The sequence below is a fragment of the Perna viridis genome, chromosome 1 (assembly GCF_037379345.1).
Source record: "Perna viridis isolate PV_CMFRI_1.1 ecotype Kerala chromosome 1, ASM3737934v1, whole genome shotgun sequence".
Classification (NCBI taxonomy): domain Eukaryota; kingdom Metazoa; phylum Mollusca; class Bivalvia; order Mytilida; family Mytilidae; genus Perna; species Perna viridis.
In genome coordinates, this window is record NC_142445.1 from 18,888,516 (window position 1) to 18,909,407 (window position 20,892).

Consider the following 20,892-nt stretch of genomic DNA (forward strand, 5'->3'; position numbering starts at 1 on the left):
GCCGTCTTCACCCAGTGCAGGGTCGCCAGGGTTTATAAGGAGGCCGCCGAATTCCGCTAGAAGTTCTACAGCATGGAAAGTCTGCTGGGCAATGGTGGTATCAATCCCTCCGACTTCATCGATCTCTATCCCCTATTCGTCATCGACGTCAGCCATCAGTCCGAGCGGTTGAAAGAGTCGACGGTGGATATCCAAATCCCAGCCGATTTCGAGCGCAACGTCCCTGCCAATACCCAAGCCTTCGCCCTGGTCATCTCCGATCGAATCCTCCAATTCGAATCCGACGGTCAGAAGATGAGCGTCGTCTTCTGAGGAGGGATAGATAAATGGACGCTTCACTTTTGCGGAAAATCGCCACCAATACCGACCCCAAGCATGGGTTCTCCTTCATCGTCTCTGGGAACGATAGCCAAATCTTGACCCGCTTCAATCCACCCCTCCAATTGCGCAAGGAGAAATCTTACGAGATGGCCCTAGTGAATCTGGAGACCTAGTACTCCATCCCCAATATTCATGCAGATAATAATTCCTTCCGCTACTCTCCCGATGACGGAGCTAACTGGTTTTCCGTCGAGCTGAGCACCGGCTCTTACGGCATCGACGAAATCAACGATGTGATCCAGCGGCAACTGCGGCTGCATAGGCACAAGGCTAAGGTCCTTCTCGATGCCAATCGTGCGACGCTGAGAGCAACCCTCACCCTCGCCAGAAATTATCGAGTGGATTTCGACGTGTCCAATAGCATCAGTACGGTGCTTGGATTCGGGCGCCGGACGTATACCTACGACCGAAGCACTAACGGCTACGCGGAGGGTGCGAACATCGTCAATATCATCAGCATCAATAGCATCCTGGTGAATAGCGATATCATCCACGGAAGCTACGTCAACGGCACGCAGCAGTCCACCATCTATTGCTTCTTTCCCGCTGTCGATCCGGGTATGAAGATCATCCAGACCCCCAAGAATCTCGTCTACTTACCCGTGACCCTGAGGACCATCGACCACATGCAGACGTATCTGACCGATCAAGACGGCCGCCCCATCGATCTGCGAGGAGAGAATCTCACCATCCGCTTCCATCTGCGCGAGGTATAAATAAATGGATTATCAAGAGTACGGTCTCAACTTGACGAAAGGTCAGGCGGAGAAGATCCAGCGTGCGGCAAAGAAGGGTTACCCCGTGAGCGTCCGATTGCTGCATGCAAACCTATCCGGTGAGCATAAGATGCTCCTCACTCACCGCCAGATCCAGCGCATCACCAAGCTCTTGCAGAGTGGGAAGGGTGGTATGGTCTTGGAGATGAGTCCGAAGCAGATGAGGCATAATATACAGAAAGAAGGTGGATTCCTCCCCATGCTAGCAGGTCTTGCCTCTGCTGCGCTACCCATGCTGGCCAAAACCGTGCTACCTGCTTTGGGCGTGGGTGCATTGAGCGGTTTGGGTAGTGCAGCCATCCAGAAGGCTGTGGGATCCGGATTATATCTCAAGAAGGGTGGGAAAGTATGCTGCGTGAAACCTCGTGGTCGTGGTCTGTATTTGAGTCCAGGCACTTTGCCCAATACATACGGTGATGGGCTATACTTGAAGAGCGGACGTCAGATCTACGATGTAAGTGGACTGATCCTTGGTCCCAATAGCCCTTCAAAAGCATCCCCATCTTGGGCATGCTCCTCTAGATATTAATAAATGGACGACGCAGACTTGGGGAAGCAATCCTACCGAGAAGCTAGAATCGAGTCGATCGAGAAAGAGCTTGAATCCGAAAAACATGAGTATGCTCGACTGTCCAGGAACTATAAACGAGTGGAAAAAGTGGTGTCTTTTGCTCTGGGTACCTGTGCAGTACTCAACGTAGTTTGCACCACTGGTACACTCAGCACCGCCGCAACGGGGATAGGCGCCGTGGCATGCATTCCGTTGAGCTCACTAGCCGTCGTGAATTCCATCACGATGGCGGGGTTGGCGGTGCTAGCCAAGCGCATCCGCCAAACGCGTAAAAAGCATGAAGATACCGTGCGCATAGTCAGATCCTACCAATCCAAGATCGAAGATGCAGTGAGCAAAGGCCTGGAGGATGATGATATCGATAAATCTGAATTTGCAGGGGTTGTGAAATGTCTTAGCTTCTACTACGACGAAAAGCAGCAGCTGCCAAAACCTTCCACGGCTACCACTTTTAGTGAAGACCTTACTGTGCATGCGCCATAGGGAGGATTCTTCCAACGCGCGCCTCGCTCGGCTACGCCTCGCTCCCCACGCTTAATCCAGAATCCTCCAGATCAAAGTTCCAAGTGACCAAAAAAAAAAAATTTCCCAATCCAGTAATTTGGATTGGGAAATTTCGAACTCCTTACCCATAGCCCTCGATTATTTTTTATTACTTCCTCACCAGATCATAGGTGAGGTACTGCTGCTGAGATTTCTTGCTCACCTTGAATCCAGTGCTCCGAACGAAAGCTCCTTGCAAAGGACCCTTCTCTTTGTTGAGCGAGGGGCAGGCCCATATCCTGGTGGTCTCTCCGTCTCGATCCTTCAGGGTGAGGATTCTACTTTTACCGAATTTTCCATCCACTTCTACCACCTCCAAGATCTTATAGATCACACCGGTGGGTAAGTCCTTCCATTTGAGTGCTTCCTGATTCTGATCCTGCAGCTTCTCCTGGAAGGCGTCTTTGCTGATGAAGTCATCCCCATCTGTGGGAATGTCAACGAATCCATTGTGTACGAAAGTCATAATTCTCGTATTTACCCTATGCTCAATAGGAATGCCGTCCGTTTGCATTTGGCCGTCGGGGTCGGGGGTCCTATGCAGGATTTCCCTTTGAAAATGGCAAGTGCGGCAGAATCGGCCTTTTGAAACTACTCACTGGCACTCTTCCGGAGCACCTGATGTCAGACCCTGTTTTTGTTGGAGTTCATATTGCTAGTGCTTAAGTTTTATGAGTCTTGTACTTATCTTCAGTTTTATATGTAATCCAGTTTATCCGGTTCTAAACTTTGGATATGTAGATCGTCTTGGTTTCCTGATTTCACGTTCTGACAATACATATATTTTGAATTATTCGAAAAGTCCAAATGTTCACGCTTTGGTATTTTAGCCGATATATCATTTATTCTCTCGAGGGTTAAATTTTATGATTTTAATTTGAAAATTTTACTATATTCAAATTGAAGAAACAGCGTTTTAGACCAGTTTTGTTTTTTTACAGCGTTTGTAACCATTCATGAGGCAGGATATTGGGTTTTGTTGTATATGAAATATAATTTTCTCACTTTATTGCTTTAAATAAGATAAGATGTCCCATTAAATGACGTACAACAACAGTCATAGTAACTGTTACTTACATAACCTGTCAATATTGAATGTATTGAACATAAATAAAACGTTACAAACCAGTCATCCCCAGAAAAAAAGTGATATTAGCCTCTCTTTTATTGGTGAAGTTGATTGAAAATGGGTACTGATTTAGGATATATATTTACCGAAAACAAAGGATAAGTAATTGTAACAAATACCTGACACAGTGAGGTTATTAGTAGGATAGCAGGCTATCAATTTTTGAGAATTTAATGCACCGGAATAGAATATGGCTATATCATATATCGATGAAAAGCGTATTTCAAGCTCCATCGAAATAGCGCTATCGTATACATCGAATATGGTCAAGGGTCAATCATGATTTTTTAAGAAAAAATGTTGCATCATTTTTGTAATGCTTACTTCCCTTTGCTGGTGAGAAATATCATCCTATCCAAGTATCAATAGCTATGTTTAAGAAAACCTAGCAAATAGTGCCGTCCGCAGCAGTTTTTGGTAAACGTGCCAAAAACTTTCAAATTTTAGCAGTCCAAAATGAAAGGACAACGTTAACCTTTGAGGTATCGAAATGTAAAAACAAGAAAGTAAATATAAAAAAAGACATTCTGAAATTATTTTTGATATCTACATTTGCAGTAAAATATTCAATTTTCTATTTAAAAAGCAGCTTTGAAAGAGCCATTTCTCCATTAGTTCAAAAACAAGTTCCTATGTTGTTCAGTGTGGGAATATTTCGTATATTTGAAAGATACGTATATGGTACTACACAAAACTGTTTCGTTTTATATAACCATATCAGTTCTTGACAAGATTTGAGATAAACATGGAAGTTTTCATTAACTCGAAAGAACACCACTTAACCTGTCTAAAATTTCTTGTTGCCATGGCTACAACGAAAACTACCAGTCTGTTTAGAAACGGAAGTCATGTATCAATTTTTTAAAAAGATAAAAAAGATAATACAAATAATGCAGTAAATGCAGTTCAAGGAAAATAGCAGAACCAACACTTCGTCATTGGCACAAGTTGGCATAAGTTGACTTTATTGCACATAACGAAACGGTGCATTTTTGTATCCTAATTGATTTGGTCTTAGTATGTTTTTGACTCCATATCGCCGATTGTCGGTGCAAGCCAAAAGAAAGAATCAAAAAGTCTTTCATTGTATTGTATAGCACTACCAGGTTTTTGGAATGTCATGAAATACGACAAAAACTGCTTTTCAAAGACAGGTTTTTGACAGTTTGTTTATTTGTGTCAGCAACAGTTTTTTTTCGGCTTGAAAAGCTTATCAGCCATTGACTTTAAACACTTGTTTTAATAGTACACATGTGTCGACAGACCTGTTATGAATATACAGTTTGTGCCTGGATACTGAGATAGCTTTTTATTTGAAGACTGGTTATGAGAATATCTTGGCGGAAAAGAGAGGATATTTCAATTTCATTGCACTAGTCTCTCGGTGGGATAACATTGACGATAGCGATTTTTTCTACCCCTTTGTTTACCAATATAGTGGGAGCAAGCCCCAGTGATTACTGCATGTATAAGCGGCAGAGCTTTTTTGAATCGCCAAGACTCTTTGTTTCTTAGTTTATAGACTTTATAATGAGATAAGATTCGGAATTATGGTATATTATACAATTATAGTTGCAAGTTTAACATTTGCAGTACATGATATCACTTTAGCCCTAATTTAATTATATGGAGTTCTTGTTTTTCACGGGTACTAAAAAAATGAATTATAGCGAAAGGGTGTTCCCCAATGGAACGGATAAACAGAGAATCATAAGAATAACATCAATTTTTTTTCTTAGACCAACAACATATTACCATAATGAGTCAGATATTCCGAATTAATCGGAGCTCTGCATAGGACTTGACACACTATTTATAAATTCATTATTGTGTGGATATAAAGGAAATGTTGCGGGTCGAAATATTTTATCGGGTCTATACAATTAATGCAATCGCAATCTTTCAGTGTGCCTTCTTATAAGTAAGAAACAAATATTCCCATTTGTTAAGCATGTGTACTTTTTTTTCAAAGCATAGGGTTTTGGCACACTTATAATTTTTTATTTAGCTAAACCACTGATCCAACCATTTCTTTTTATATACTTAAATGTTTTATTGACTAAGATTTCTTTCAACCCATAATGATCATCGCTCAAATCTACTAGTCTTAGTACTAGATGTCGAAAGTTTAAAAGACTATCATAATCCGGAATTAAAACGTGTCATACTCAAATTTTGTCCGACTGAACAAAATAAGCGGATATCCAAATAAAACACATATACAAAATTCTTTCGAAGATTTCTCGCAAACTAAACGAAACCAGTCTAACCAGCAGAATAAACAGTACACAACATATCATTAGCAAAACGCAACAACACAAGAGTGTAATTTTGACTAAGCGTACTAGTTATTGACTGACCAGAACATACGGTAGATTGTATACGGAATGCGTGAAATTCCGCATTTATGAGGTACCTTAAACCACAGGTATTGACCTTTTTGTTTACTAATCAAAAATACTTCTTCTCATTACACAAACTTGAGAATTAATTCAAAAAGTATCTGGTTACAAAATATATACATTTAAACCCATTGTAGTCGGTAAACATGTACGAGTGTCATACAATTGATGAAAATTGGCTTAAAATTAGCACAAAAATACGGTCTGCATAAAACTACGTAAATATTCTCTGCATGACAATATTTAATTTAAAATTCAACTTTATGTAATCATTAATGCTTACTTTGAAAGACACTTAGATCATTAAGATTTTTTTTCATGTTTTCATAAGCAAACTTGACTTTTTAAGGGCTTGTATTTGTGAAGCAAAACAGGGCGCCCACACAAAACGCAAAATTTTACAAATTGTGACCACAATATGTTCGTACGACAATTCTAATTTGAAATTAGAATGGTTTTCCTGAACAATGATACCAAAATATAGCCGTATTATATTTCGGTACATTAACGTTCGTTATTTTAAGCCTTTTTTTTTTTAAATCACTGCTATCCTACTATATGCTAAAACCATCAAAGCACTTGTGAAATATTTACATTATTTCATGATCCTGAATTACATCCACTTTTGTCTTGTATCCCTTTTAGTGGGGGTTCTGTTCGTTGTTGTCTATACTTGTGTTTCTTCTTGTTCGCGTTTATTTTAAGTTCAATTAACAAAAATATATTTAGTGTGATTTAGACTATAAATTAACTGAAATATTAACAATAATAATGAAGTGATATTTCATGTAAAATTCAAAATTGTTTTGTTCCAGTTGGTTCATAAATTTTAAGCAATAATTTTAATTTTACGAGTGAGCTAAACATATTTTGACACAAAAGAATTGATAAGAAAAGTTTATTGGATTGTTATATCTGTGTTTATAATTTATCAACTGTTTACAGCATCTTCCAACACTTAATTATGCGATGTTTCAAATGTAGTTAATTTGTTCAGATACCACTTCTTATTTGTTATGGACAGTAATTTTGCTGAAAAACAATCCGCAAGTCTCAAAACATGGTGCATAGCAGCAATTGCAGCAAATTCCAATCACCTTCTGACACGATCCAGCTAGGATGGAATATATCCTCATAAAAGGTGTTATCGCCCAGACATTAGCGAATGTCAATGCAGCAAAACAGCATCCCCAATATAAACCGATACAAATGCCGGTTAAAAAGGTGAGAAGTTTGTAGAGACAATTGATTCCGCATCTATACGCCATGTAGGAAACTTTCCATACGCACTCAATACTATGTGCTCCATCGGGTTCACCCAAAACATCTTCAAAGTCTACCTAAAAATATATGTATTAAAATATATGAGAATAAGTCGTGAAGATGTTTTACTTTCTGAGAAAAAGTGAGAATTATTTCACATTTATATATTAAAATTGATAAAGAACAGAATTTTTTTTCGTTGAACTTGTTACTAACATATATCTATGCAGTGCGCATGTAATGTTCTTAACGAAAAGTTAAGCCTTTGTTATTTATGATTACAACCTTTATCGTTTATTCATTAAAAAGAAATAGATATTTGTAAATATCTTATTGTTATTTCGGTAGAATTTTTCGGAATAGCGCATGGTTATGCCAGTGACTGACTTCAAATATAAACCAAACAAAAACAAAATAATGCATGTCATTTGAGTGAAGTAAAGAATTTTGGCTTTACAAATTCAGAGTTGGAGAGTGAAAATTATTTTTAAAAAAGAGAAAAAAAAGTTGAAAATTAATTCACTTGAAAAAAATTGATGGACCATTATTGTCCATTCAATAAAGATATATTTACCTTGACATGAGAGTTCAGATCGTTTGGGTCTCTATTAACAAGATCTACCATTATGGTGTGGTCTTGTGTAGGCTTAACAAAAAAAGTGTGCTCTCTGTTCAGGAGATCGACAATTACTAATGTATGTTTCACTCTTTATACTGTACCATGCCAACCAATATGCCAATCACCATGCAGGTAATATAAAAACAATAAGAAATTTAACGGAAGAATTAAGAATAACTATATGGTAATATGATATTATTTTTTTCTTTTCAAATGTGTTTATTTGTTAAATTTTCCCGAGAGACAATGTAATACTACCTTTTACCATTTACTTGCATGGTAAATGCATGTAGTGTTTGGCCTTAATTTATCACCCAAGTGAAACAAAGACTTGTCTTTTAAGCAGTCTTTATTTCAAATTTGTCGTATCAAATCAGAAAAAAATATATATACTTGTAAATAAATTTAGAAGACTTTAGATGTCTTATTTATATTTTCTGAATTAACGTTTTTTCAAAAATCAGATGGTTTACAAGATTTTACCTGTAGCATAACAAATGTTTATTCAACTATGCTAGCCTTTGCGTTTCTCGTAATACAAGAAATACCAAATGGGGATGGAAAAGACTACGCTAAAAAGATGATACGATTTAAAAAATATAGTTTGACTTTGATTGATTATTTTGGCAGTTTAACGACTTTTTAATCATATATCTTAAATAAATTGGGAAAGTATCTTCTACCCCAAGTTGAATGCTCTGAAAATAAGATAAAAACGATAATTCTTGTACGCAACTAATACAGATGAAATACTCAAAATGTAAAACTTCAATAGTTGCTTTTCGTTTAATTATATCAAATTAATGGAAAAAGTAAGATGACTATCACAAATGTTAACTTGAGTACAAGATATACATTGAATACATGTACAACAATGAGCAAACAATGAGCATATTTACATGGACAGCAATGAACATTTTAAAAATATTATTAAATTTTCGTATAAAACTTTCCATCTTCTATATTCGGATATAAATGAAGGTACTGGCCATTTGTAGACAACAACTTTAAGACAGAAATAATCGAGCATTCATATTATGATCTAAGACCACTCAACATAGACGACAAAATACCAAATTGTCTTCATTGTTGAAAATGCTAATAACTAACTTATGTAATGAATCCCTTCAGTACTCCTTTTTACATGCAAAGTTAATATAATTATAAAGAACGATTTAAGAGCATTTTTAAGTGTTATTCATTCTCCGAGATCCAATTTTATTACTGTCATTATTTGTAAAGGAGATGAAACAGATTTTTCTTGTGTCGTGTTCCTATTAACCCTTTACTGAACATATATAAACCTCGGTCCTCACACATTCTGAATGAAAAGTATAGTTTTGTCGAACTCTCACATATCTGAATATCAAAGCGCACGAAGATGTTAAGGGGGCTATACAACAATATGAAAACAATCCTATAAACTTCTGGATACATCCAAATTGTATGGAACATAGCCTTGTCGTAGGGGTAAAGCACCAGAGCTGTTGGCATGTTATAATTGCAAAGGAACAACCCCAGGTAAGAGCGACTGGAACAGAACACAAAGCTGTAAACATTCCATACCAAAAGTTTTTGTAACACTCATAACAATTAGAGCTATATAACCAAACGTATTTGTTGCTGTGTGTTGAATCTGGTTCACCAAAAACTTGATTAAATTCAACCTGAAAGTAAGAAAAATACTAAAGAAGTAATTTAAGCAAATCAAATCATGGGTTAGGAGTTTCAGTTTAATTTAAAATGAGAGCGAAGGATGAAACCGAAGAAATAATGTTGCAGTTCATGATTTTATAGCAACATTGACAATGTAATGGCTGATTAAAATTGATTTGAAACAGTAAAGAAAATAAACTTGCAGGACCTTGTACCCTAGTGTGTTGGTCACTTTTGAAATCGATGATTTTTTGTTTTTGTATTCACGAATGAAATAACAATTAAATAAGTATTGAAACAATGATTATAGGCATTCAAACACTTATTTAAAGTTACAATTACTTATGCCCATTTCAATTAATAAAACCACATATGCATAATCAACGGTCAGACATTGTTTTTTTAAATTTGGCTTATTGTATGTAAATTTATATCCTAATTTCTAATTCTTCTCATGCCATGCGTCTCATTAGATATACGAGTAGATTATAATTGAATATTTTAACTTTAAAACGTGTTTTAATCATAAGTGAGGTTTTTTTTATGAACACCTATCTATTCAAGCGGTTGAAATAAAGTGTATAAATACTGATCTTGCTATTTTAATCATTTAAGTATTGCTAATTTACAGACATTCGCTTCTGCCACAACTGTAGGAAGCATTTAAATAAGGATATTCATCTTTACTCAACCTTTGTGTGTTACATTTGACAGTTTTATCTATTTTATCTGGCTAATGAGCTTCTGGTCCGGGTGTCAGTTAGCAAAAATTACTTCTCACGTTCTACCCAGGCGGCTATTTTTACTAATTGGGCACTTTTCGAAAATTAAAATGTCAATCTTTACATGTTTGATGTTTTTTTTCAACAGAGTTTATAAATCATTCAATCAAAATTTACTAAAAAGTTTCAAAATGTACTTACAATGCATGTCTCGTTCAACACACTCGAGTCCCTACTTTTCAGGTCCATCGATACATATACAGAATGTTACTAACTTCATGAAATTACTTTAAAAAAAAAAGAAACCAATGTATTGGTTTAAGTAAATTTGAAGTTATTAGTTTGAGTTGTTTTGTCCCAAATTATCATGTTGTCGAAAACAAGTTTAACCTAAATTTTTGTTGCTTACGATCAATTAACCATTTGTTGAACTAAAGCAAAAAAAAAAAAAAAAAACGGGAATATAATACATTCGATTGTCCCAACTTTATTATTTGTTTAATTGTGTTTTCATCAACAATTTTCTAAAAATGAAAATAGTTCAAATTCAATTTTTATATGTTTAAAATGTATTATCTAAAAAAGAAAATGAAAACTGCACATGATTTTAGATCAAAACTAGTGGTTCCATGAAATAAGTTTGACACTCATTTTTAATTCACAATTTAGAGTATAGGTATAGGGTCTGTAAGTCTCGTTGTAGTTTCATTTTCCTAACCGGAATTTCTGTTGTAGAACGTATTGAAATCCGAAGACCGGTCTGCATTTTACTATTTACTTCCGGGATCTCGAAACGCTGTGTTACAAAGCAAAATCTTCTAGTTTACGCTTTTCGAAACACTTATATCCGAGCTGTTCATTTAATTTTGTTACTTTGTATGTATTATTTTAGTTACTTTATGCTCTTTGTTTATATGTCTGTTTCCATGGTCTTTGTCCCTGGATTACATCCTTTTGATTTCCGCTAGAATCTTGGTTCTCTTGATTACTAAAACACAGCCTTTATATTATATCAAAATATGATTTCTAGGAAAAGAAGTGGTGTTTGCTAAAATGTTGAATAAACACAGGAAAAACTCTGATCTCGAAAGGAAAAAGTAGGAGATACAAATTTGCACCATATGGTTAAGAATTTCATTAAATTCCAGTCGGAGAATTTGAGGGTGATCGCATAATCATTTTAGCCTCAACTCTTGTGATGGCGCTTAGAATAATATGCTATGTATTGCATTGTTTAAGTTATATTTATTTAAGTAAGGTGGCAAATACACAGAAAGGAAGAGTAAGGCAACCATGATTCTAGTGGAAATCAGGGGCAAAGGCCATCCATGGAAAACAGACACACACAACAAAGAACATGAAATAACCAAAATAAAACCTACAAATTAACAAAAGTAAATAAGCAATTTGGACTCCACTAAAAACTTGGAGCATGGTGCACCGGTAGTGTAAGCAACCTCTGCTTCACTAGAAACACCCGCCGAGTTGCTCATAAAAAATCAAGTCTGGGGGAAACGAAAGAGGAAGGAAAACTTTGACACACTGAACAAATCAGTTCTTATGGTGCAGATGCATACACCGTAATGAGTAAACAACAGTAATAGTACATTTCATATGAAGAAAAATATTCATTATTGTGATGGTCGGAACGGTTGAAGCGATCTTTTTCTTCTTTTTCTTCTTATTAATATATTATTTCAACAAAGTACATGTACACATGTATAAAAGAACAAATTATTGCAAAGTGTTATTGGGGGAGGGGAGGGGGTATCGGTATGCCTTTTCATAAAATAAGTTTTATTATTTCATTTCTTTGAACGTAAAGTAACTTAGAAATAAGAAACAGATTTGTGATAAGAAATGAATATGATGTTATGGATGTTCCTGTAGTAGTCTTCAACCTCCCCGAACGTGAACATCATATCTCTCCCGTTCCTAAATGGGAATTCATAATGTAAATGATATAGAAATTTTATTTTTTATTTTGCTTTGTTTTGTCTTGTTTGTGTGTGTGTGTGTGTGTGTGTGTGTGTGTGTGTGTGTGTGTGTGTGTGTGTGTGTGTGTGTGTGTGTTTCCTTGTTTTTAGATTTTGCGTGTCATTGTATATTGTTCTCATTGTGTATCGTCACTATTTTAAGTTTTATATTTTTAGTTTTCCGGCTTCGGCTTCGGTATTTTTTTTCCCGATATTTTTGGCTTTTTATTAAATATTTCAAATAAGATGTGTGTTTTCGATCCGTCAATAGAAGTATATGTTATTTATTGTTCTTATGTAATTAATGGAAGTGTTGGGGACATGTATGTCTGTCCATTATGTTTAAATTTATATTTGGTAACTATTTGGAATTCGAAATTAAAACATTTCATTCGTAAATATCATAACACATTGATAACACGTTTGTTAAATTGTACATTCTATCAGGATATAAAACTTCAAGTAATATAAGACGAAAAAATATTTATACTGATTGTTTGTCTCAGAATGTGTATACAGTGCATAATACTTTTTGTTTCCTTAATATTGCAATTTGTAGTATCTACTTGATAACAAATGAAGTTTTATAATCAGGTATTGCAAATTATTATAACTATGATTAAAACACAAGTTGATTTTGTATTTGCGACTTATTACATTTTTTATTTGAGATACTCTTTCGCCTTCAGCTAGGTCATAAAATAAACTATTGTACTGCTCTCTAATGTTAAATTCGTATATATATTATTTTCTCGAGTGGGGAAATTATTCAAACCACCCATACCTCAGGTATTCTCTGTAAATGATTTTTGCGTTTGTGTTAAAAAGTAGTACAAAACTTACTTTACTCTGTTCTTTATCAGTTATTTTCTATACTTAAAATTGTAAATTTATTGAAGGAAATCCTTAGTACAAATTTCTTAATGTTTTATACCATAAATCGACTAATACAAAAAAGAGACCCAAATGTAGTTCGGTATCTTCCTTACAGAATACAGAATTAAAAATAGCTTGAACTTGAAATGATTTGAAAATATTGATTACTTTTCATAATTTGTTATTAATTTAATCTAAATTCATTTATTAATATATCCTATTGACTATTGTCAGCATAAAAAAACTGTACGCTGATATACAGGCATTGTTATCTCAAAGTCAAGGTTTTGTTATAGATATTCTACTGAATATCAATCCACACGTTTCACAGATAGGAGCAAAACAACACTGTACAACAATTCCAATGTACTTCTGACAGCATCCAGCATAGATTGAGAATGCCCTCAGACTGGGTGTAATACACCATACTTGCTCAAATACAATCTGAGCAAACAAACATCCCCAGTATAGCGCAAAACATAGTCCACAGAGAATAGTCATTAACTTATAACAACAGTTTTTGCCTCCGTTGAAGCATTTATAGCTGAATTCCCATACGCAGTCAATACTTTGGGCCCCATCGGGTTCTCCTAAAACGTCTTCAAAAGCAACCTAAAATATGGATGTTTGATATTTTTAAAAATATCAAACTGTATGATATTATCGTATTTTTGTCACAAAAAGTCGAAAATTGCTAGCTTGTTACATTAACCGCAATATGTTAAGCAAAACTTATATCTATGGAGTGTACTTCAACAATAAGAATGCTCTCTCTCTCTCTCTCTCCCTCTCTCCCTCTCTCTCTCTCTCTCATCAATCTTCACATCATGAAATTGGAGACAAGAAGAAAAACTCACTGAATTATCTTTGGTTATGTAATAATGAAAATTCCCTTCCACTTTTGCATCATAATTTTTTATCACTAATAACACTAACCTTAACATGACTGTTCAAGTCATTTGGATCTCTTTTCTGTAGGTCAACAGACATTGTAATAGTCGTTCAGTTCAGCATATAAATGATATTCAAAGAGGCTATGTGCTTATCTTTGTTAATACTCTGTGAAGCCATGGTTACTCTAGATAAAACTTTACTTAATTGGTTATTAAAAACAGAGGAGAAATGGCAATTGTTTTTTTTTTCAATACCTAAATAAGAAACAATAGCAAAATATTTCAATAGTGGCTATTGTTTAACTTACGACAATATTCTTCTTAGTCACAGAAAATACTTTAGGACACTTTCTCATTACAAATTAAAAATTGACGTATGACAGAAAAATTATTCATCACTTTTTTTGTTCTTCAACATAATTATTGGTAATAAGACTACTAATTAGACATGTCAGAGATGGTTACCCTACTTAATTAGAAATTTTACCCTACAAGGACTATTATTTTAGTTACTTGGTTACTTTCTATGTTAAAGAAAAAAGGTTTAAATTAAACAAGTTTTATTGTTAGAATTCAGTTTTGTCTCTGCAGTGACCAGTGAAGACGGTCTCATTGAATCATGACAGAAAAAACAATAGACTTAGATAAACGTGATCCAAATGACTTGAATGACCACGTGAGGGTAAGTTTTAATTTTTTTAAATACAGCAAATGTCAAAGTAATTTGTACAAAATATAACTTATTTTTACATCTTTACCGCTTCATAGTCGTCCTCGAATTCATATAAATTCCTTTATAAATGAATTCAGATCTGAACTCACAATATGTCTCAATTTTGTAAATACTTTCAAAAGCAATGTTTTACAGCATCATTATTCATTAGAAAATTGTGTATTTATAGGTCAGTTTTGAAGATGTACTAGGAGAACCAGATGGAACCCATAGCATCGATTGTGTTTGGAAATTAAGTTACACATGTTTTGAAGGAGGAAAGAATTGTTGTTACAAGTTCTTAACAACTCTCTGTGGTTTATGCATTGGACTTTATTGGGGATGTATGTTTGCTCAGATTACCTTTGAGCAAGTATGGTGTGTTACTCCAGGGCTAAGGGCATTCTCGATCTATGCTGGATGCTGTCAAAAATATATTGGTATCATTGTACAATGTTGTTTTGCGCCAATTTGTGAAACATGTGGATTGTTCTTCAGTAAGATATCCATCATAAAGAAATAATTCATGGGGTAAATGTTCTCTTTCTGTTTATATCAAAATTGTTTTTTTGTAAAATGTCTAAGAAAAAAAAATCTGAAAATATGAAATCTGTTCGTATCAAAACCACGTTTCAAATACATAGTTTGTTCTTTCTCATTTATTTCCCTCATTATATTGAAGCAGCATAATGTTTAATGACTTGGTAGAGGTCGTCCTCTGTGGCGATAAGTTTCCATGTTACCACCCGATGATTTAATCATAGATTCGCCGCTTCATTATGATGCCGATGGACAAAAATTAAAAGGTTATTTTCTAACATATTAAGAGAAAGGGTAGCTTTAACAAAGTAAGTTAACCAGTAATGAAATTAATAAAATTAAAATAGCATTTTGATTACAGAGCTGCAATCTTAGTACATTGATTCGTTTGACGCTTAAGTGTTTTTAAGAATCAGGCAAAATGTGAAAAACCAGAACACATGCATGTCAAAACCCCACCGATCTGATAATAAAATATGACTCAAGGATGCTTTCTCCATTTGAAAAGACCATACATCACTTAATGTATGCCTATTGTACATAAGGCTTTCTATAGTGACAAAGTAACAAAAGTATGTCTAAAAATATGACAGAGATAAATTAGACCATTCAAGAATTTGAACAACTTGAATTGCACTATGTCATTTTCATAACGACAGGCAACATTTTTTTTCTCAATAGTTTCTTTAAAGAATGTTTAAAATTTAAAATGAACATTTTCAAACAACTAATCTCTTCTACAATAGAGCTCTGAAAAATAAAGTATTATGTCAATCATTATTTCATTTAGACATTATATTAAAAGTTTTAAGTACAAACTCACAATTAAAATTGCGATGCGTTTCAAAAGTAGTCAAGGGAACCAAGGTTATAGCGGTAATCAAAAGAATGTAATCAAGGGACAAAGACCAGACATGGAAAACAGACATACACAAAAAGTAACTAAAATCACACATACAAAGTAACAAAAGCAAATGAGCAACTCGGACTCCACTAAAAACTGGGAGCATGGACCAGGTGCACCGGAAGGGTAAGCGTCCTCTGCTTTTCTAGAAACACCCACCGAGCAACATGGCGCAAAGGGATTAGACAAAGTAAACCATTATAATACAATACAAAACAGAATACACAAGCTCAACATGGCAAATGATTCGTGTCATATCAGTAGAAATTAACAGTTTGGAATTTATTTCTGTATTGCAAAATTGTACATTAGTATTTATATATTTGTCTAGCGAGGACAGTTCATATTTTGAAGCCGTTGAGTCGAGGCCACTGCTGATATACATGTGGCTATTCAGCAGTCCAGTAGTCAGACTTGTTTGTTTGAATTATATCATAGTTTATTAGCCGAATTTAGTTGTATCATTAGTATTCTTTGTCTAGAACAATAACAGATATCTTCTTATCTTAAAAAATAGCATACCGATCGTAGAGAATAAAAAAAAACAACAATTGAAAAAGTTTTAAAGGAGTGTTTTATTGTAATGGTCTTAATTCAGTTACATAGTTGTTTACCTATAAAATAGCGGTGAGCATTCAGAATGATGCTGATACATCATTTTTGATAACATTTAGTTACATATCACTCCAAAATTGAGGTAGGACGTTCAGTAGATTTCTTTAATCTAATATTCTTTATGTTTCCTCCCGGATTTGATTGTTTACATGAAATGATAGCCCCTTATCACAGAGTATGCATAGTATAAAAAGAATTTTGTGGAATGACTAACGGTAATAAAACAAAAAATATGGGTGTTTTTGTATTTATAGATTGAACCGAATTAAAAACATAGCTTGTTTTCTGCATTTGTACCATTTTTCTTCTTGTTCCCATAGGACTATCGATAAGCATCTGAACTTTAGAAAATGAGTACTAGCGGTTCTAATTAGTAGACTTTTATTTTTCTGGATTGTTTTACTATATCTCAAAACGAGTAAAGAATATTTCGGTGCTTTCTGGTGATTCTGAACTTATTATTTTAATATTTCGATGTTTTGATATCCTTGAAACAATATTCTAATATTCCAAATAATATTCCATTTATTGTCTTAGCTATCAATGACTCATTTCATTGAATATGAATTATTCGGAACGATGGTTTCTAGATTCAGATGAAAAGTCATATTACGAAAGTCATTTTTTTTGAGAAAGTGCAATATAAGTTAAAATTTCAGTAAACAATGTACGATAAAAATCGAATTAGACGAATCGGACTACTTCGCTGGTTAATACCCTAAAAAAAGTCCTATTTTCATATCAACTGATTGTTTGTTTGTTTCTGTTTGCGTATTTTAATTATTATTATGATCTATTAATTATATTTTATAATATTTAAAACTGCTTAATTAAAGATGTCGCTGTTCCTGAGTTCTGCATAAAAATATTTGACCAAGTCGTAAGGAAATGGTATGATTTGTTGTTTTACATGAAATACGTGTAAATGACAAAAATATAACATTACTTTTTCTCTTTAAACTCAAGATCTCAGAAAATAAGTCAGGATTTGTTTAACGAAAAGTATATGATTGTTATAATGAGTTTTAGTGTGACTTTTTTTATTGCTTATGTTTATTTTAAGTAGTTTTAATTTTAAGTGGCCTTGATTCGAATACTGATCGAAATGTCATTCAACTTTGCGATCTCAATATGATTGGTTTTGGTTTTATTTTGTTCTGTTTTGTAGTGTTTTGTTTTTTGTTTTGTTTTGTTTTGTTTTGTTTTGTTTTGTTTGTTTGTTTGTTTGTTTGTTTGTTTGTTTTTGTTTGTTTGTTTTGTTTTTTTATTTATATAAAGGTCCACGATGGTAAGCACCAACCAACAGGTCAGACCCCGAGTTATATCATGTTTTATCTATTCAAAATTGCAGTATTACAAATTTAATAATACCTCAAAACTGAGGCTTCATTCCTTGTATTGCACATGGTAAAACCTCTTGGTGATGAATTTGGCTTCCTATTTCGACAGTTTTTGTTTTGAGTACTTCTTGCAGATTTTGGATTTAGATCTTCCCTTGTATTTGTTTCTAATGCTATTGATGAGAGATTATTCCTTGAACCACGTGTAATTTGTAATATCAATAGTTTTGATAGTTCGAATATAAAAAAAATCCTAATGAAAGTTTCAGTAGTGTCCGGACATGTATGTAAGGGACAAGTTTCATTTTATACAAACGCAGATAGAAAATAACTGACAAATAATACTAGTATGTATATTAAAACAATGAGACTCCCTGATGCATCCGTAAGTAGAGGTACTTTATTACATAAAAGTCAACATATCAAATATCACAGACATTTGTGAGAATGGCACAGAGAATTGGACACTGCTAGTCAAACTTCAGGTTTCTATTTTGAAGTGTAAGGATCAAGGTAGAAAGGATCACTTTACACTTTTCGCTATTTATTATGAACGTGTATATTACTGAAGAAAAGTCCCATTGTCGCACAGCATGGTCCACAGCAACACTCCATTATTATCGTGTACAGTTTCTTCAGGAAACCACATTCGGCATTATAAAGAGCTAAGAGTGGAGTAAAACACCAGACGTGCTTGAATGTAACACAGGCGAACATGCAACCCCAGTATAAGGCTATACATAATCCACAGACAGCTGTAAGGAACTTATAACAGCAATTTTTGCCTCCCTTATAACATTTGTAGCCGTTTCTCCAGATGCAGTCGATACTATGCATTCCATCGACTTCACCCAGCACATTTTCGAAACTGACCTGCAATAGGAAATGGAATGCCCAGTATGTCACTTACACTTTCATTTAAAAAAGTAAGAAAAATAATATCTTAACTAATAACATCATGTCTATATTGAAGTCTCAAGATTGATGTTTCAAGAAGCAGCTAAGTTTTTCAAATTCAAATGTTCAAATAATATGGATGTATTTTTTAGAATGTTTCAATCACATTTCAGCTGTTGTAACTGCAGTAAAGTAATCCGATGACAGCACTGACTTGTAGGCTTTCTATTAATAAGAATTAAACGTAATGTATTTATATGTATTTTGCATTATTGTATGTAGGCTTACCTTAACATGATCATTGAGGTTGTTTGGGTCTCTATTAACCATATCAACTTCGTCAGCTGCAGACTGTTCCATTGCGATAAACTATGTATCTGTTTTTTTTCCTAAGAAAAAAATGCCCAGTAATGTATGTTCTTCTCAAGCTTTCTTCTTTATATATCACAAAACTTTATGTATTCATAGTTACCTATATTCCATGGTTTCTAAAGAGGTGCAGCAAGGTATAACAAAATCCTACAGAAGTGTCAAATTCAGAGTAGCTTGAAAATATTTAGTGCTACATTTTTGTTGATGAATTGCAAGTAAAAAATGAAGAATTTGTTTAAGAATGGTTTACTACAAAAGGATAGTTTTTTTTATATCATAAAATAAAACCCCATGGATCCCTCTCAATCAACAAGTCATCGAACCTCCAATGGTAACTTTCAAAAGAAATCAGAACTGAATGCCACTCATAATTATAGCACAAGATAGGATCCAATTAAAGTGTATGTAAACGGTCCATATTGTAAAGATTGCTAAAATTGGTTGTTGGGAAATTTACCGTGGTTGTTTATCAGGTTTAAGATCATTTATTGTAACCTTAACACAGATTCAATGTTTACTTTGTCATTTTTTTCAAAGTTTTGATGAATCGGTGACAAAAAAGGAATTGTAAACATTACATTGAGTAAAGTATAAAACTCTAAGTAGAAAAACGTGTCAGTTCATAAAATGTCAAAAAGAAATATCATTGTAATAAGTACAATATACCACTACATATTTTGGCCTATGGGATGATATAATATATTCGGCACTGGATTAAGTTTCCAAGTCACATTTTTTTTAGCTTGATGATTTACCATATTAAATGGCGGTAACATTTACATACTATTTCAATGCTACACACTACAATAGCAAGAAAAACTAAATCAGCAAATCTATCCGCTGCATGTAAACGAAACGGATGAAGATGACATAATGGTTATAATCACATATTTCTGAGACTAGCCAATATACTTATTCTGTTATCCGACAATGGTTCTATATTTTCTGACAATTGATCTATATTTTCTGACAAATGCTCAATATGTTCTGATAATTGCTGCATATTTCCTTACAATTGCTCTATATTTTCAGACAAATGCTCAATATTTTCTTACAATTGCTCAATATTTACTGTCAATGGCTGTTTTTCTGATATATGCTCTACATTTTCTGGAAATTGCTTCCTGACAAATGCTTTTTGACCATGGCACTTAATTGCATTAAAGACTTGCGATGATATGTTAAAAAAAATACTAAAACTGATTTTATATTGAATGATAAGCTGTCATATGAATACACTGTATTTAATTGTCGCAAATAAACGATGGAAAAGATGTTTTGTTCGCTTTTACTCAACTTTTAATAATTTCTAATACACTAATCACTCGTCCGCTCTTTTTCAAATACTAGATTTTGTGATGTTTAGTGATATGTACGTACTATTAAGGTATAACACACTGACAACTTAATCAAGAAAGTGTAAAAATGATATTTTAGTATCGTTTGTAACGTTTTTGGTTTTGAATAAGACATAACAAAAGTGTATTCATCGGGGTTGGTCGTTTACTGAACTGATCAATCCATGATATCTGTAGTCCAAACACGGCAAAGACAATATATATAGTATTCAATGTCTTCTGACTCGACCCAAAATCATACCACTGTTTGACTTTTTCCCAAATTATCTTTAAGTATCATTGCTCTTCTGTGTTTGAATACTGGTGATATTTTAATTCTTTTTGGTGACATTTATTGTGATTAAAGT

At 33.9% G+C, this 20,892-nt stretch overlaps 4 protein-coding genes across 4 annotated transcripts; 1 reads left to right on the top strand and 3 right to left on the bottom strand.

Annotated features, from left to right (window-relative positions):
• Window positions 1-6,686: 6,686 nt before the first annotated feature.
• Window positions 6,687-7,793, bottom strand: LOC148627601 (caveolin-1-like). Its single transcript, XM_088575669.1, has 2 exons — window positions 7,640-7,793; window positions 6,687-7,142 (listed from the first exon to the last, which is right to left on the bottom strand). The coding sequence occupies exons 1-2, from the start codon at window positions 7,688-7,690 to the stop codon at window positions 6,810-6,812; spliced, it is 384 nt and encodes a 127-aa protein (XP_088431795.1). The 5' UTR covers window positions 7,691-7,793; the 3' UTR covers window positions 6,687-6,809.
• A 4,733-nt stretch (window positions 7,794-12,526) lies between these two features.
• Window positions 12,527-13,984, bottom strand: LOC148627602 (caveolin-3-like). Its single transcript, XM_088575653.1, has 2 exons — window positions 13,851-13,984; window positions 12,527-13,526 (listed from the first exon to the last, which is right to left on the bottom strand). Exons 1-2 carry the CDS (start codon window positions 13,902-13,904, stop codon window positions 13,194-13,196), a joined length of 387 nt encoding a protein of 128 aa, XP_088431779.1. The 5' UTR covers window positions 13,905-13,984; the 3' UTR covers window positions 12,527-13,193.
• Window positions 13,985-14,310: 326 nt separating this feature from the next.
• Window positions 14,311-18,574, top strand: LOC148627603 (caveolin-1-like). Its single transcript, XM_088575696.1, has 2 exons — window positions 14,311-14,489; window positions 14,710-18,574. The coding sequence occupies exons 1-2, from the start codon at window positions 14,427-14,429 to the stop codon at window positions 15,040-15,042; spliced, it is 396 nt and encodes a 131-aa protein (XP_088431822.1). The 5' UTR covers window positions 14,311-14,426; the 3' UTR covers window positions 15,043-18,574.
• LOC148627604 (caveolin-3-like) lies at window positions 18,294-19,268 on the bottom strand. The gene is made up of 2 exons (XM_088575681.1): window positions 19,104-19,268; window positions 18,294-18,791 (listed from the first exon to the last, which is right to left on the bottom strand). Exons 1-2 carry the CDS (start codon window positions 19,173-19,175, stop codon window positions 18,459-18,461), a joined length of 405 nt encoding a protein of 134 aa, XP_088431807.1. The 5' UTR covers window positions 19,176-19,268; the 3' UTR covers window positions 18,294-18,458.
• Window positions 19,269-20,892: the final 1,624 nt, after the last annotated feature.

What these genes read in the sequence shown, in the direction of transcription:
- LOC148627601 (XM_088575669.1), bottom strand. Translation starts at nt 7,690, where the DNA reads ATGGTAGATCTTGTTAATAGAGACCCAAACGATCTGAACTCTCATGTC. An exon ending in ATCTGAACTCTCATGTCAAG is followed by an intron (nt 7,143 to 7,639) that starts GTAAATATATCT and finishes ATATATTTTTAG; the next exon opens with GTAGACTTTGAAGATGTTTT.
- LOC148627602 (XM_088575653.1), bottom strand. Translation starts at nt 13,904, where the DNA reads ATGTCTGTTGACCTACAGAAAAGAGATCCAAATGACTTGAACAGTCAT. An exon ending in ACTTGAACAGTCATGTTAAG is followed by an intron (nt 13,527 to 13,850) that starts GTTAGTGTTATT and finishes TCCATATTTTAG; the next exon opens with GTTGCTTTTGAAGACGTTTT.
- LOC148627603 (XM_088575696.1), top strand. Translation starts at nt 14,427, where the DNA reads ATGACAGAAAAAACAATAGACTTAGATAAACGTGATCCAAATGACTTG. An exon ending in ACTTGAATGACCACGTGAGG is followed by an intron (nt 14,490 to 14,709) that starts GTAAGTTTTAAT and finishes GTGTATTTATAG; the next exon opens with GTCAGTTTTGAAGATGTACT.
- LOC148627604 (XM_088575681.1), bottom strand. Translation starts at nt 19,175, where the DNA reads ATGGAACAGTCTGCAGCTGACGAAGTTGATATGGTTAATAGAGACCCA. An exon ending in ACCTCAATGATCATGTTAAG is followed by an intron (nt 18,792 to 19,103) that starts GTAAGCCTACAT and finishes TTCCTATTGCAG; the next exon opens with GTCAGTTTCGAAAATGTGCT.